The sequence below is a fragment of the Microtus ochrogaster genome, chromosome 4 (genome assembly GCF_000317375.1).
Source record: "Microtus ochrogaster isolate Prairie Vole_2 chromosome 4, MicOch1.0, whole genome shotgun sequence".
In the NCBI taxonomy this organism is placed as follows: domain Eukaryota; kingdom Metazoa; phylum Chordata; class Mammalia; order Rodentia; family Cricetidae; genus Microtus; species Microtus ochrogaster.
This window is the reverse complement of record NC_022011.1, coordinates 23,838,587-23,856,136: the sequence shown is the minus strand read 5'-3', so window position 1 is coordinate 23,856,136 and position 17,550 is coordinate 23,838,587. Positions and strand designations below refer to the sequence as shown.

Sequence of the window (17,550 nt, the reverse complement as noted above, 5' to 3'; positions counted from 1 at the left end):
TCATCGTTGATATGTGGGTATCATTGTCAAGCCTTAGGAGTGCTCAGAAGAGGCCCCAGGAGACTGTATTATTTCATAGGTGAGATGGGACGATGACAGTGCATTCAATATTTGGGCAATCAGAGTAAGTATCAGGAAAAGTATATATGTGTGTGTGTGTGTGTGTGTGTGTGTGTGTGTGTGTGTGTGTGTGTGTGTGTATGTATGTAAATGTACATACATACATACATACATATCACATGAGAGTTTCACTTTTGAAAAACACCACCACAAAATGTAACTGACTTTGGGCATGGAGGAACATATCCACCATAGCTTAACTTTCTGTTCAAATTTTCAAGATAATGTTTTATTTAACAAAGGAATAAAATAACACTACTTTGGAAGGTTTCACTAAGAACCCACTCCACATATATTCTGAAGGGCTAGTTCTCTTATTTCCAAGAAGTAAAAAGGTGTGTCTAGAAGATATTTCAAAGAAGTTCAAAAGCTACTCTTGCCCTGATGTCATGTTTTCACATTCCTGTGGAGCTATTTACAGTGTTTCTAAATTCTGCATATAGTAATGATTGGGTAGGTGGATGGACTGATGGACAGATGAGGGGACAGAAAGACAGACAAAGGATCTGAGGGATAGGTGAGTGGATGGATGGATGGATGGATGGATGGATGGAAGGATGGATGGATTGAGGAACGAACGGGTGGATAGGCAGGCAGGGAGGCAGGCAGGTGAGCAGGTGAATGGACAGGTAGATGGATAGGTGGATGGGTGGGTGGGTGGGCGGATGGATGGACAAATGAATAGACATGAATAGAAAGACAAGAGATCCAATGGGTGGGTGGATGGGTGTAATGATGAGTAGACAAAGTGATACAGAGATGACAGCCTTTTTAACCCCTTTTCTTAAGACTATCACAAGGCATTACATACAACAAGCTGCAGTTCGTGAAGATGTGACCTGTGAGCTCAAGAACACACTCACCTATCACACTTTTGCATGTCTGAGACTTGGGATGAACTCAGCATTAATTGACAGACTTGACTACTGTTTGATCTTCAAAGTGTTGGTATTCTAGAGTCTCCTGCGTGGCACACAAAAATGCACAAGAGGGGCCGTGTGACTCTAGAAAGTCTCTGAAAACTCTGCAGTTAGTAGGTGGGAACCCAAGAGCGGGGCCAGAAAACTGTGCATGAAACCTTCGTTCAGGCTTCATCATTAAATAGTCTCTAGACAAGAAAACCTTCTTACATTGAGTGTCCCCAATTCCTTGCTCACCTCCACCTACATCGCTGGCCTGATATGTAGTACGAGTCCACTGTGGGTGGAGTCATCAGTTTCAAGGGAAGCTAACTTCTGTAAGAGAGTCCCGGTGTCAAGAAAGCCTGTGATAAATTCATGATGAACACCTAACCTCAAAAGCCTATCCTCATAGACAAATAATGCAGATGGAGTGGTCCTCCTCTCTGACTTCGCACAGGAGGCTGTGCTTTCCCTGAAGCAGAGATGCTTTATGATGATGTGAAAGCCTCCTTATTCTCTGGGTCTTCTCCATGCTCTGTGGAGGAAAAGACCCCATGATCTACAACCTTGGTGCTTTGTGCCTTGGATGCTGTTCTTCCCTTAGCAACAGAATCTTTCTATAAAGAGTTCTGAATTTCCCACTCCATTCTTCTGAGAGAATTCCAACCTATTCCTAGTCATGCGGGACCTTCTGGGGCCTGGGATCTGATTCAGCTGGAACGAGGACACAGACATCAAACCAGAGATCCTGTTCTGGTCACTCACAGAGCGTTGAGAAAAGGAGTAAAAGGGGCAGCTGTGGAGAGAACTAGCAGGAACCAAGACATAGAAAGGCTTTGTGTCTTGACTGGGGTAGACACAATTTGGTAAAATTGCACAAAGAGAAACACACGGACACACATACCTACAGAGAGAGAGCACACGAAACTCATGTAAGATGGGGAGGTTGAAACAATGTCAGACTCCTGGCTTCTACTATTGTACAATTGCAACGCAATATGTGAGGCCTGGGAGAGGCTGGTAAAAGAACCCCGAATCTGCCCAGGCAGTTGCTTATAACTACATTGGACCCTTCGCCCCAGCATTTTAAATATTGAGATGCATCTTTAGCCATGCTGTATGGTCAGTCACAAGTGCCAAGCCAGAGCGTCCACTGAACAGAACAGAGGTGTGTCAGCCACTTGGCTTAGCAATGAACTCACAAAGACGCTCTCTCCAGGGTGGACTTCTCCCAGAAGTAAAGGAGTCTGTCAGTCTGACAAGGAGGAAGATGGGCTAAGATACACCTGCCAGGGAGCTCCTGGTGTCTGCGGGTATCGCTGCTAGAATAACTACAGACTTTGATAACAGATGAGGAGTAGGGTACAGAAGCCTCTGGTGTACCTGCATCAGTATCTATAGGGAGAAACATTCCAGAACCCCCAGTGGGTACCTGAAATCTCTGATATTGCTATACTCTATATGCAAATACTGACATCATCCATATGATCACCAGAGGCAGCTAAGTAACTAATGGGCGGGTATCACACACAATGCAGACGCACCGAAAGAGAGATGGTTCGTATTCAAGGTGGGATGAAGTGTGATGTCTTGAGAACTCATTATGTTGTTCAGAATGGTGGACAGCTGCAAACTCACTGACTAGATTTCTAGTGCTTTCCTGCTAGCATTTCTGGATCTGGGATGCTGATGAATCACTGGAACGGAAGAAAGTAAAACCGACATCAAAGGAAGGCTGATTTCTGCCCCTCCTCTCTCTCAACAAGCCATTTCCAAACCACTGCTGCAACTTTTCTGTGTTCGAGGCCCTTCTCTCGGCCCTAAAAGGATGTCTGCTTTAGTCCACGACTGCTCCTCTGTAACCCATCACTCCCTCTTCCTCTCTAGACCATCTATTTGTTGTGGCAACTAGAACATATATTTTAGGCCGTTTCCCAGATTCTTAGTTTGAATGATTATGGACTTGCTTCTCCATCTCCTGCATTTTCTCTAAACAGAGAATCCATCATGGCTTACTGGCAACATCCTCCTCACTACCAGAGCACCCGGATGCTATTGGAAAGACACAAATGCTGTCAACAGAGGGACCATTTCTAGACATTCAGGTCCTCTTTCAAATAACTTTATCCCGAGCTCCACTTCCCTGAGACATATAAAACGGACAGCAAACACATGCTGGTGGACACGTTTGGGATGTAATTCCAAAGCAAACAAAATGCACGGGCTTGTGCAACAGCCAAGAAGGACCGGCACTGCAGCTCCTTGCAGCTCAGTTTTGGGGAACAGACCTCTCTGACGGTAAATTCCAATAAAGTTGGTGGGCGTTGCACTAATGACTGTACTCTGAGTCACCTATAGGGACTTATAATCACGCAAGGATTACGCACTAGGATGGCGGAGGGAGATGTCAGCAATTCTGATTCGATGGGAACCTGATTTCAGAAGCAATTCTATAATGACTATAATGGCTTTGGTTAAGGGTCTCATAATAATACTCAACTCTGAGATGAGGGCCAGGAGAGAAGTGAAGAAGTGTAGGGTTATTTATTACCTTGATATTTGTACCTTGGGATAGGGGAAGAAATCACCAACCCCATTGATACATAAAAAAGCAAAGTGTGTGTGTGTGTGTGTGTGTGTGTGTGTGTGTGTGTGTGTATGTGTGTGTACACGAGCATGCACGCGTGCACATGTATCCATGTTCAGGTTAGCACATCAGTGAATATATGTGCATCAGTGTGTATGTACCTTCCTGTGGAGGCCAGAGGTCAACAACATGGATACTGCTTCTTGGGCATCATCCATCTTATTTGAAATAGGGACTCCAGCTAACCTAAAGTTCACCTAGCAGGCTAGCCTTGCTGTCCATCATGCTGCAGAGATCCATGTGTTCCTGCTGGAATCCAGGGCCGGGATTCCATGAGCAGAGAACCAGATGCAGCTTTCTGCATGAGTTCTGGGGATCAAGCACAGATGCTCACACTTGCATGGCTAGCAACTCACTGGCTAAACTCCCTGCCCCCTTTGAACCTCAGTGCTCAGCCAAACCCAACTGGCAGAACAAAACATGTTTATGTGGCACCAATACCAACTTGGGGAGGATTCGGCAAATTCCCCAAAAGATGAAGAACATTCTTACAAAGAGAGAGAGGGATTAAAATCTCCGTGTTCCCTTCACTCCTTTTATCCCTTTCCCACCAAGAGCATCCAGGAAGGCAGTGGCAGTGGCACAGGGTCAACCTGACATCCTTATACAGAGACCAACATCAAAGGAAATGCCTGAGTTTGGGCTCTTCCTTCTACCTCACTCCTTGAGTCCTTTGCTTTTCTTGGGAGGCAGAAAGTCACACAGGGATGTTACAATAATATGTTGTGGTAGCCGGAACAATGATCTCAGATCAAAGGACTCATTGCTGTGCACGTGAAACAAATCATTTGGTCAGCTGGCCAACACTCACTGGGCACCTCTCAAATCCCCATACTGAGATGGACCACTTACCACTGCCAGCCATGGGATGACCATGACCTCTTACTGTATCATCTCATAAACTATTACACTATTTACATGAGTCTACACTGCACACTGTCACACCAGGTCATGTTTGATGCCAGGTTTACTATCTGCTTTCTTGACTGTCTCCTTACGATAGATTACCAAGGGTTTTAAGAGTATGAACTTTGCAGCCGCGTCTGGAATCAGAACTGCTACCATTCACTCATCACCTGATGTAAGAAAAGTCCTCTTAGGGGGGACCTACAGGGAAACCAGGGCGTACCTTCGCTTTGTCTTTGGTTAGCAGGGAGCAGTATTGACAAAAATATAGAGCTATTATGACTGTCCAATGAGTTCAAACTGAGGTCAAGGCCTGGTGAGTATCAGATACATGTTGGCTGTTAGTAATGTTGTAATTTGGTGGCTGGCTCCATCAGATCACTTAGGATACAGTTCCCCCTGGCTCCCTGAGTAAAGCTTGGATCGTTCCCCAGGTTCCTGACCCTCTCACTTTCTGAGTCCAAGTCTGAACCAGTCTGACATGTCATCCCTTTGCCATGGGGTCAGGCTCAGAGATGTGCATATGAGCCAACAGACGAGCCAGCCTGTTGGCACCCAAACCATGGCTTTGATGACCCTGACTGAAGCCTCTCCTCACTCCCTGGACCCAGTTTTGGAGGGCTTAGGGTCAGAGTGCCTCTAGCCATCTTGATCACATGAAGTTTGTCTTTCCTGGAGCTCACATAGATGGAGAGAAGCCAGGTCCAATAATGACACTTGATGCCTGTCCCCAGTCACCCCCAAGTTCATCTCTATCCCTGGAGCTTTGGATCCTATGCCGTCTGATGGTTGCATAGCATTGCTTTATACATAGGGAGACCCAGAGACAGAAAAGTCATACGGACAGCACCTGCAAGGTCACATACCAAAAACCACAGCCCTGCCTGGCTGCGATTCTTCCAAAGGGCCATGCTGTGTGACTCTTGAAAGGGTCAGAGCTAGCATCCTGGGGACCTAGAGGAGCCGAGATGGCAGTACAGTGTTCACAGATGCTAAGAGCTTTGGGTGCAACACTGCCCATGAGCCGTGCCTGGAGGAATGGGCAGGATCTGGACATGTTGAAATGGGGACAGGCCTGGTATTACAAAAGAAGTCTTACAAAACCGTGTCTGTGCCTTGAAGCCCCAGGGAAGCAGCTATGACGCAAAGTTGGAGCAGAGCCCTCCCATCAGCAGGCACTTTACTTATACCCAGATGCTTCAGCATATCCCTCCGTGCACCCAACCATGCATGCCAGCATGCCAGCAAGAGGGAGTGTATTCTGTCTTGGCTCCTGGACCTGTGCATCTCCATCATACTCTCCTGCGTATTCCACCCTGGAAAGATGTAGGCTATGCAAGGAACCAAAGAAGTACCCTGGTGACGGAGGCATGGGCCAGTTAGGCAGGTGGGAGGCGAACACAAAAATTGTCTTGTGACTGAGTGGTTGACCACCCTGTAGTTGTCCAAGTTGTCTTTCCTGGAACATTCTGGCTTGATTATTTTATGCAAGATCAGAGTGATCATTTGATAAGTCACTCATTTGATAAGCATATCTTGAGCACTTACTGTATACCAAGCACTTGCAGTGGGTTCATGAAAAGAAGAGACAAGAGTTGCTCTGATGGCTAGGGTTCCAGGTGCTCGTGGGGGTGAAAAGCTAACAAGACACCATTAGGACTCAAGGCCAGAGTCTTCCCTGTGTGACTGGCCTGTCTTGAGAGGCACTATTCAAAAGGACTTGATAAGGCTTCTTTCTTACAGAAACCCTAAGATTCGAGGAAAAATGTAGATGGGCCAGTAATTAGGACTGCAGGCAAGAAAGGTAGAGCACACAGAATTCTAGGTGTGGGAGACCCTGAGGTTCAGGAGAGAGAGGGTAGGGGAAGGGGAGAAGGGGAGGTAGTCTTTTTCCAAGTTCTAGTGTACTCTGAAGTCCATGCTGGGAACTGAATGCATGCAGTCCCTGGTACACACTGAGTGAGTATGCTTTCCTGTACTTACCCCACATAGGAGGCAAAATGCCAAGCACTTGGTACCTATGTATGTCATACTCATAAAGCCACTGTCTACCTCTGATTGAGGGAGATGCTGATGTTCAGGTAAGACACTTGCCCCAGGATTATTGAGATTCTTAGGTAGGCTTCTCGGCCCTAGGAAAAGCAGGATTCCCACCAGGTCTAAGAAGTGACCAGCTGGTGATCCATAAGAATCCTTGAGGTTCTTGGTTGCCCCAATACTGCCCAATGTTCAGAATAATATCTGCATACATAAGCTGTTTATCAGCTTGGAGATTCATTTTGGTTACCTGTCTCACAGTGAGCTCTGGGGACCTTGAGTGGGGACATGGCCACAGTACCACCCAGTATAATTCTTAGCCAATCTAGTCCTTTTGTACCCTAAAAGAGGAGCTAGAAGAAGGCAACCAGGAAGGCATACAACATGAACAGTGTCCCCTACTCCCCCCCAACTCCTTCTGCCCCCTAGCTTGCTAGATCACTGCTTCATGATCAGAGCCACCAATCGTATCTTGTCCCTGCTTCACTACTCCTTGAGATCAAAGGCACAGGTCTCTAAAGAGTCCCCTCCATTCTTCTGGGCCCCAAGGATCCAGGGCCAGGTCTGCTGACCAACGTGTGCCAAACTCTCTTGGGCACAAGTCAGACATAGGTCATAAATAACCTATGGACTGTTTGCTGCTCTCTCTGAAAAGGAGGGGAAGTATGAGCCTCAGAGGGGAGGTTTTGCAAAAACTGCATATTTAGGTTCCTTTAAGAGACCAGCAGAGAGACAAGCTGCATTCAAAGGCAGGCACGTGACACTCAGAGCTCTTCTGTTCCAGAAAATGCCTTGGAGCCTCCAGCCCTCAAAATTGGCATCAGGAAAAAGCAGGAGAGTTGGTGATCTAAGCAAAAGCAAAACCAGAGAGGAGAAACGGATCTCCAGTGAGCTGTGTCACCCGCCCAGAGCTCTTCTAGGGTTTAGCTGTTTGCTATTAGTCTTGGGGATCCCAATCTCAGACAAACGCTGTGCATTTTGACTAGGAAGACTCAGGCTGCCGTGAAATGTGGAGGTTTACCGTATCACGATCTATGCTCCAGTAGAAAGTTTTATCTATGCCATCCAAAGTGGAAGTCATTTTAGAATCTATCAGCAAGATACATGTCTGACACCCAGATGGAGCAATTGAATAAAGTCATCACAATAGGGCTGGGTGTTAGCTCACTTGGTAAAGTGCCTGCCATGCAAGCCTGAGGACCTGAGTGTGATTTCCCCCAAACCCACATTTTAAAAGAATCCATGCACAATAGCACATGCTTGTTGGGAGACAGATACATTTCATTTCTGGGGCTCACTGGCCTGCCAGTCTAGCCTGCCTGGCAAGTGCCAAGCCAATAATAAATCCTATAGACAATTAATGAAGCTAAGAAGAGAGAGTCAGTCTTCTCCAGGGTTTGAGTCCCTGCTCAGTTATCCAGTCCCATGCAGTGACTCCTAAATACAGATATATGCGAACAATAGTAAATTATCTTGGCAGGTGTTGTTTGTGTGTGTGTGTGTGTAAGTGTGTGTAAAACAACAATAATTAAAGAATAAGAGGACATGCACTTAAGAAGAGAGGACATAGGAGAGATGGAAGAGGAGAGGAAAAGAGAAAATAATATAAATACAGTATCCACACATAAAATTCTCCAAATTTTTTTTGAAAATTTTTAATTAAAAAAATACCCTGTCTCAAACAGCAAAGAAACAAAGCTCCTGAAACCCGAGGAATAATAGTTAATATTATCGTATAGTCTCCATACAAACATTTGTATACCCACTCACAAGCATCTGGACAGATACATGTGTACACACACACACACACACACACACACACACACACACACCATAATTATCAAACAAGCTGCTCCAGTTTAAAATGCCCACTAAGGGATTTGAATGACCCAATGGATCACTTTTGCAGTTGCTAAGGGATTAGGGAGGGACAGACTCTCCTGGGAAGCGCAGGACTTTGGCCCTTCAGTGTTGGCATTTCAACAGAGTTAGAAGAACCTCAGAGAAACAACCATGTTCACAGCTCTCCAGTGTCCCCGGGCTGTACCAGACATTTCCTGGGCACAGTCTCCGACATGCGGGGTATACTGATCTGGTTCAGACAGGCTAAGTCATTAAAAAACAAGCAAACATGAATCTCACTTGCAGCTGACTCAAAGCTGGGAAGCAAATTAAAACTAGTCAACAACACATTCCTATCCAAAGAGACGAGGGGAAGCAAGAAAAAGGCTGAAGTGAAGAGGAGGGGGCCTTCCGGAACTGCTATTCATCTCTGCATGTAGGGTCAAAACTATGAGCATATGAAGGGACACATAGGACACACAGGAGATGTGAGAAGTGGCCCAGGGCCTGGGTCAATCACCACACATGTGATACCAGTCCCTGGAGTCGCATGTCTGATGGAGAAGCTTGAGAAATGCTGGTATGTAGTAAGGGCAGGCATGCTGTGACCAGGGAGGCTGAGTGTCACACTTGCTGGGTGGTGGGAAGACAGCCTGGGCAACTGGGCTTAACTCTGGGACTTGAGCCCTCAGAGGACAGCAGCGATCATGTGGTCTTACCTGGGAGATGGCAACCAGGGGGCATGGCCCTTAAGAGCAAAGCAGAGGTAAAAATGCTGTCTGTTTAGAAGAAGCAAAAAGCAGGGGACAAGTGTTGATTTCCCCAGGACCCTGTAGCCCATGAGAACTTTATCAATACACATGAGTATATGCATATACTCATATTCATGAGTATACAGTCAAAATGAATATACAGAAAGGGAGTTGACCCAATGCTAAAAGAGAAAACACAAAGCAATTTTAAATTTTTTATTAAATATTGTGTGTGTGAGTGTGTGACATGATACGGTGCATAGGGGCATGCACATGCCCATCTTACCCATGAAGGCCAGAAGACGCCCTTCGAGAGTCGGTCCTTTCTTTCCACAGTTAGTTCTGCGGATTGAACTTAAGACATCAGGCCGCCATAGCAAGTGCTTTTACCCACTGAGCTATCTCGCTGGCCCAACAGTCAGCGTTTTCACAACCTCAGAAACTCTTGAGAAAATGGATGGGCCGGATAGAAGACAAAATTGACAGACCGTGAGCATGCTCAGAAGCAACCAAAGACATGTTAGAATTGCATGTGGACTCCTGTAGGTCTTGGGCACTTTGGGTTCCATGGATCTTTCTCAATAAAAAAAAAGATGATAATAATAATAATATACTTTCTGCCTACACCACTGTGGTAGCAGTTATGATGCATGCTAAATTAATATTCCTTTCTTTTCTTCTGGTTTGGAAAAAAGCTCACATGGTTGTTTCTGAGGACCACAGCAGCCTCTGGCAGCACGTCCACTCTACCCATTGAGAAAGGGTTAAACACCTTGGCCTCCAGTGGGATTCCGTCAGGTAAATTCTACTTTCAAACAGAGTAGCACCCAGAGTCCACTTTAAGATCCACGCAGATAGATTCTGAAGAGAACACCAAAAAGGACCCATGTCCACGCTGTGATTCCATTCTGTAAGGCCCAGACTCCAATACCCTAACTATGACAGAGGCTGACGCCCAAAGTCAAGAGCCACAGCCCGAGATGGAAATGAAGCCTAGCAGCTCTTTTGTGCACTGTCTTATTTCTACTTACACACTTAGTCAACAGAGAATGTGCAGCCGAGGCAGAGGCATGACAAATAAAGCATGATAGGACCTACCAATCTAACTCTAGTTATTATCTGAGTGCCTTCACAGAACAGCGTCAGAGAACACTCCAGGGCACCCATGATGCACCAGGAACAACAACAATACAAAACAGAACCGGAAAGGACCCCCCTTGCCTCAGGCCCCAGCCAAACTCAATCAGAAACAAGTTTAGTGCGTCTAAGCCCAGTTGGCGTATGCTAGAACTGCATTGCGCGCCTAGGTTAAATGGCTTTTAGATGCCTCTGGCACAAGGGCTTAGCGGCACCCTATGACCAGGTGAACAGCGCTTCACACGACTGACCCTGCCACCAAGATGTCCCGAATAACTAACCAAGAAAGGCACGGGCTGCCTAAAGATTCTTCTTATCGTGTATGCATTTGATACAGTCCCCTTGCCCCCTGCTCCTTTAAAAAATCCAGTTTAAGTTGAAGACAATAAAAATCTTTGAAGGACTGAAGGCTTTGGAGCTAAATTCCTCCCTTCCCCATATAAGTGAGAATTGGATCAAAAGGGATGGAAATGCAAGGACGGAGAACAAGCAGTCTCTAATTGAAAAAAAAAGGGGGGGGGAATCTAAGGAAATGGCTGTGCCTTGACAAAAGAAAGGGCAAAAGAGAGTCAAGTGTGGAAATCTGTTAATTTGGAATGTCAAGAGCGGGGAGACGAGCTCCAGCGTTTTACATCTCTGCCCACCGTCTGAAACCCAAAGAAACCCTTTCATTCCAGTAGTCGTGTGTCCCCAAAGCAATTTATTAAATTAAAGCCTCCATCTGCCAGGCCACGCTTGGGGTCCGCGGGGTGCAGAAAAGGAGGAGTGATGAGCAAAACCCGCTGCATCGGCCCCAGGGAACAGGAGAGTTTTCCACAGCTCAGATCGACCACGGAAGGCCGGGTGCAGATATTCCGAGGAAGAAGTCTGAAGAGGCAAAAACAAATGACATAGGAAGAAAATAAGCGGAGTCCCCAAGCTCTGTCATTACTACTAATGTACTTTCCCAGTCCTCACCCTCCCAGGCAGGAGACATGACGATATTCGCTGTTTGCTGAGAACCCATGCTTTCTGTGAGCATCCTCCAATAAATAACCTTAGCATTGTTTGAAGAGCCGAGAACCTTTTGCCATTCTCCCACCCTGCTCTGCACAGTCCCCCATCTGAGTGTTAGCCTTGGAAAAAAGCCTGGGAGTCTCATTTGTCTACCCTTTGCTTTCGCCAATGGCACTAGAGAAAAAAAAACAGAGGTCTGAATTTATTGTACATATGTTTGTGTTCCGCTTAATAAAAAGAAACCTATATTTTAAGATAAACTTTGTTAGTAATTCATGAAGTGACTATTTATGCTAATCAGGCAGAAATATATTCTCCGGCATAATGCATTACATAAATTTGAATGCAAAATGTTCAATTATGAAGTAAATACAGGTAACGCAAATAATAAATTACCTCTAATAAAAATTATAAAAGATGTGTCTTCAAAGAGAATGGCTCTAACTTACAACTGTGAATTGCTTAAAGAGAGAAAAATTAATAAAGACTGAATTGCTCTGATGATTATTTAGCTCATAACTCACCTATTCATAACAACTCTTCGTAATCAGACTGTTGTTTCTCGCCCTCTGATGCAAGCCAAGACTGTTTCCTCAGCAATTTTACCCTTATCAGATTATCTCGTCTGATTCTATTAATTTTCTCCCATGAATCTGCTAACAGCAGTCTGTGATTTACTTACCCTGCTAAGTGAAGACGGCTAAAAGGATTTATCTAACACTAGACCTAGGAACCGAGTAAGCCTTATCACTCCAGTCCTCTCCAGAACTTGCAGATCAATGGAGTCGGTTTCCTACCGAGATTTAGTGGACACTGGTTAGTTCAGCACCGTAAAACCGGCTCGCACAAAAACAAAGCCCTCGGAAGCTTCGAGCTACATACACCCTGTTCACTTTAGATTCTGGATGTCTGATTGAAAGAAGACATGTTTGAGGGGTAGTAACTTGTGACGAGGAAAAGTATGGTCCTTTTAGCCTACAATATTTGCAATTTAGACTTGACAGGCCGTCTACATCTCCATCCCTGTTCTCGTGAAGCTGTCTGTAGATTGATTGACTCAGCATCATGGCTCCTCTCTCTGATGTTTCAGGTCTCCTCGAGTGACCAGTCCGATACCCTTCTTCCCACCCAGACTGTTATACAAATACTCATGGCTTTCAGAAACTTTAATGCTACCCGTTTGAATTGGTCTATCACGACAAACGTGCACTTTCTAAATCCCTGTATATAGCTGGCGGAGATCACTAAAGTATATACAGGAGTGAGGGGGTTCATATTGTATTTGGATTAGATTGGCTTGGCTAGAAGAAAAACAAACAGTGCTAGCAAAAGAAGTCGCCAGCACTATGGCCGGCTATAATTGTGGGGAATCAGGAACCTGAATGGGACTAAATTAAAATGAGAGCTTGCAATTGTTATCAAAGACACGCTGCTAACAGCACGCTGTAAATGTTTAGACTCCTCCTGCGCATCACTGAACAATGCAGAGGGGCAAAGATGGCACCTAAGTGCTAACGCCCTCCAGTTACATGTCTTTAAACAACATGTTTGGCCTCCCCCCCCCCTCTCTCTCTCATTTTCAAACGAAAATGGGAACTTGTAAAAGGCTCTGAAAAAGAAGAGGAAGAAAAATGCTGTGGCTGACAATAGCAAGAATGAAAAATAAACCGTAAAAAAGTGTAGATAATAATACAGTTAGCTGGCCAGATGTGGTCCCTGAATGTCTAGAAATGGTATATAATTGTGACAATTGGGTGTGTGGCTGTGGAGCTATAGGGCATGGTGTCCAACATCAGCAATTTTTGTTCATAAAATGATGTTTATTTATAAATATAGCAGTCTCCATGCCACTGGCCCAAAACATGCCTTTTTGAGAGAGAGAGAGAGAGAGAGAGAGAGAGAGAGAGAGAGAGAGAGAGAGAAAGTGAGGGGGGACAGGGATTATACTTTACAGCTTTTAACAAGAATTTTAACAAAATTTTTAACAAAAATTTTGATGCCCAAAATCCTAAGAGTTATCATAAAAATTAATTCTTTCTAAGGACACATATTTGTATTTTACTTAGAAACATAAACATCAGGCATATATGGCTAACGATTTTTAGAACGACCTGAAAACCCACGGCTAACCAGCACAGCGTTGCTGTGATTTTAAACACTGGCTTTTCTTTCGAGTGTATACTGCCATCCTTAGCTTCATTACTGGGTGGAACATTGTTTGGGAGGAGGGAAGCCAAGCCAGACATCTTTTCTGGTCACATAAATACTGACATAGTCTTCACTCTTTCTCCACCAAAGTGGAACTAAACACAGTTCACACCACCCCAACAAAGCACTCATCTAAAGCGAAACCACCCTTATAAACAATCACTGCAGAAACAGTATTAAAGAATGGCGTGTCTAGAAAATACCAACAGAGCAGGCCCTTTGGAATTAAGATGTCTCTACGTATTTACCAGGGTGTCTACCAGTAGGGGTGCCAGAGTTTGCCAATGAGAAATTAACAATGGTCTAATCTGGTGTCCCAAGCCTGTGAGTGATCCCCAACGCCATTTTATAAACAGGAAAAAAATGCTATGGGGGGGGGGGGGTTGAGACCACACTTAGGTACAATGTTCACGAAGATGGCTTAATACTTGACTTAAGTGTCAGAAGTCAGGCTTTCCTGAGAGTTACTTTTCAAATAAACGATTTTATACCACTGCAATAGCTTTGCTTATGAGAGATGCATTTCATACCATTGAATTACAAGGAACTTTAATTCTATTGTTATTGCCACAAAACCGGTTAAAACTCCTTCCTTGTGATTTGAAAGAGCCTGGGCCCTGTTACATGGCATTAACGTGCACAGGTCTCTCCTCTCAAAAGACATCCTCCAAGGACTGAGTCTATGGACCTCTTCCGAAGCAACGAAGTGGGCCATTAGAGGAAAAAAAAAGATTTCAGCACCTACTCGCAGTTTCTGTAGGCCCTTTCCTGCAACATTGTGTTCTCCCACTGTGGTCTTGCTAGCTTTTGCCCCTCTTGCCTGAAAAATCAGCGTCTTAGCACTTTTCTCAAAAACAGATTAATTTTCAACTAACCTTTGCCGAAAGGTGGCGCTGTTGAGGTGAAAACCAACTCGATCCAACAATAGTTTTTACTCTGGATTCTTTTGCAGGCTTTTCGGTTTTTTTTTTTTTTTTTTTTTTTTTTTTTTTTTTTTTTTTTTTTCTCTGTGGCTTTGGAGCCTGTCCTGGAACTAGCTCTTGTAGACCAGGCTAACACCAAATGCATTTCCTTCTACGAAGAAATCTATAGTCCCAATTTCCAAGCAGGTGAACCTGTCTTCCAAATATTGGGCGGCTTCAGACAACCTTTCTTTCCCCTGTCAATCTCCGCTCTTGCGACTTGCCTATCGCTTTAAAATCTTAGAAAAGAGGTGTTAGTTTTTTTTCTTTTTTGTTTCTTTCCCTGCCTCCCCCCAAATTTTTGCATAACTTTGGAAGAAATCAGTCTAGAAAACTAAACCGGTTATTGATATTTGTAACGGAAGGGGGGCAACCCTACCCCACCCCCACTCTGGGTTTCCGGACTTGTTCAGAGAAGAAAGCAGTTTAAAATTTAACCCTTGGAGGAGAGTGAGGGAAGGCTCTGAGGTATTGTTCCCCCCACTTGACCACCAAATCCCAAAATACCAAATAATTAAACCAGAAGAGAGGGCAAAGGGCGCCCAGGACCCTGATAAACAGGGTTCGGGTTTCATAATGATGAAGATGGCATTGGTGGGGGAAGGCGGGTTCTCAAGCACGGTTGAAGTTTCACAAATGGAAAGGATGGTGGATGGATAGGAAAGCGGGCAGAGAAAAGACTTGGGGGGGGAGGGAGAAGGGAGGCGAGAAGATAAAAGGAGGATGAATATGATTCTCAGAAGCTAAACTCCCAGCCTGAGTCAGGAGCCTCAGAGCTGAGCCCCAACTGACCCAGAGTCCGGGAATCAACTTGCTGGCAAAGCCGACCAATCACTCTCTCCAAGGGCCGAAGATGCCAGCGGGCTAGTCCATTATATAGAACGTCCCCAAACACTTTAGGCCCCCTCGTTTTTTTCAAGAGAGTCAGTCATACAGGCTTTCTTCTCCCCGCGAAATCCAAACCAGTGCAGGCGCACCGTGCACCCTACACCGCGCTCCGCGCGCATTCTGGGTGCCCGCACCCTTGGCGCCCCCATCTGATCACCTCACTAGGAGAGGGACAAAGAGTTGAGCCAAGTTGGGCCCGGGAGCATCAGATTTTGTAAAGGAACGTAACCCCTCCCCCTCCTCGCCCCCCAACAGCCACGGAGGATGCTGAAGGCGAATCAAAAAGCAAAAACTGCCAAGACGAATAAAAGCACCTTGTCAGGGTGCGGGACCGGCAAGGGACAGGAGCGTTCAGACGGATCTCTGCAGCGCCAGAGTTGCGGCTCGGCAGGGCAGGCCTCTCTCGAGCTCCGAAGAAAAGCAAACCGTCCTCCCGGGTCCTCCCGGATTCCAGCCGCCCTTTCAGCAAACTCTGTCCCCTGGTGCCCTAAACTTCGCGCGGGGCTGGGGTGGGGGACGTTACTCCCTGGCTGCCCCAGAGCAGCGGCGCCGCAAGGGTTAAGCCAGCCTGTCCCAGCTGACAGTCAGCTGATTGGGCTGTGATTGACAGCTCCGAAAAGTTTCCTTGTTTCTATACTATTATGCTAATCGCGGCCGCTTTCGCCGCCTCCCATTGGAGGAGAGTGCCAGTCAATTTCCCATTTGAGTCTGACGTCACGGGTGCTATAAAACTCAGCAATTGCTTTAAACTCTTCTCGCTGGATCAGAGGCTTTAAAATCTTTTTTCTTCTTGGAGCTGTAGCTTGAGCTGCTAGTCCGCTCGGCCTCTCCCCCCCACACCCTTTTGCTCTCGGCCTCGCCTTGGCCCAGGACTTTGCAATTTTGCTTTTTTTTTTTTTTAAAAAAAAAGCCAAAACCAAAAAAAAAGGGGGTGGGGGAAAGGCAAGAAAGAACTAAACTCCCCCCTCCCTTGCCTTCAGCCGGCCTGCACCTCGGTCTTGCACTTTGCACGGAGGGAGAGGGTGAGAGAGAGAGAGCGCGCGCGCGCACGCGAGGAATCCGGAGAGAGAAAAGAGAAAATAATAATAGTAATCATAAGAGCCAGGCAGAAGAGGAGAGAAGCGTGAAGTATTAACTATCCCGGTGCTGAGACTCACACCTCCGGGACAGCCACCGGCCGCGCCACCCAGTCCGGGAGCAGCCACTGCGCGCGCCCCGCCTGCAGCCCGGCCGGCTTAGGCGAGCCCTCCTTATGCAAAGCGCGCAGCGGAGCGGCGAGCCGGGGACGCCGCGCACCGGGTCGGGCTCCTCCGGCATCCTCACCGCCGCCGTCATCTCCTCCACCACAACCGCCAGCTGCGGAGGACCTTCCCGAGCCTGAAGCGCCCGGGATCCGAGCTCAGGGAGGCGAGCAGGCGAGGAGGGGGCCCGGGGCGAGCGGGAGAGAGAGAGAGCAAGAGAAAGAGAGAGAGCACATTGGCGTGAGCAGGGGGGAGGGAGGGCGGGCGCGGGGGGCTGCGGGCAGGGCGGGGGGTGTGTGCACGCTCGATCTTTCGGGCCACAGCCTCCGCCGCGCGAGCTAGAAGCGCCTTAGCCCGGCAAGCTGGCTCACCCGCTGGCCACCCAGCACAGCCCGCTGGCCCCTCTCCTGCAGCCCATCTGGCGGAGCGGCGGCGGCGGCGGCGGCGGCGGAGGCAGGAGGATGGCTTCAGAACTGGCAATGAACAATTCCGACCTGCCCACCAGTCCCCTGGCCATGGAATATGTTAATGACTTCGATCTGATGAAGTTTGAAGTGAAAAAGGAACCGGTGGAGACCGACCGCATCATCAGCCAGTGTGGCCGTCTCATCGCTGGGGGCTCGCTGTCCTCCACCCCCATGAGCACGCCCTGCAGCTCGGTGCCCCCGTCCCCCAGCTTCTCGGCGCCCAGTCCGGGCTCGGGCAGCGAACAGAAGGCGCACCTGGAAGACTACTACTGGATGACCGGCTACCCGCAGCAGCTCAACCCCGAGGCGCTGGGCTTCAGCCCAGAGGACGCGGTCGAGGCGCTCATCAGCAACAGCCACCAGCTCCAGGGTGGCTTCGATGGCTACGCTCGGGGAGCACAGCAGCTGGCCGCGGCGGCGGGGGCCGGCGCCGGCGCCTCCCTGG

The 17,550-nt window shown here is 47.1% G+C and overlaps 1 protein-coding gene across 1 annotated transcript in view; it reads left to right on the top strand.

Moving 5' to 3' along the window:
* Positions 1–16,889: 16,889 nt before the first annotated feature.
* Positions 16,890–17,550, top strand: part of Maf (MAF bZIP transcription factor) — a 3,717-nt gene continuing 3,056 nt past the window's right edge. The window contains exon 1 of the mRNA XM_013354980.2: positions 16,890–17,548. Coding sequence (XP_013210434.1) covers positions 17,100–17,548 — 449 coding nt within the window. The 5' untranslated portion in view covers positions 16,890–17,099. The remainder of the gene's footprint in view (positions 17,549–17,550) is intronic.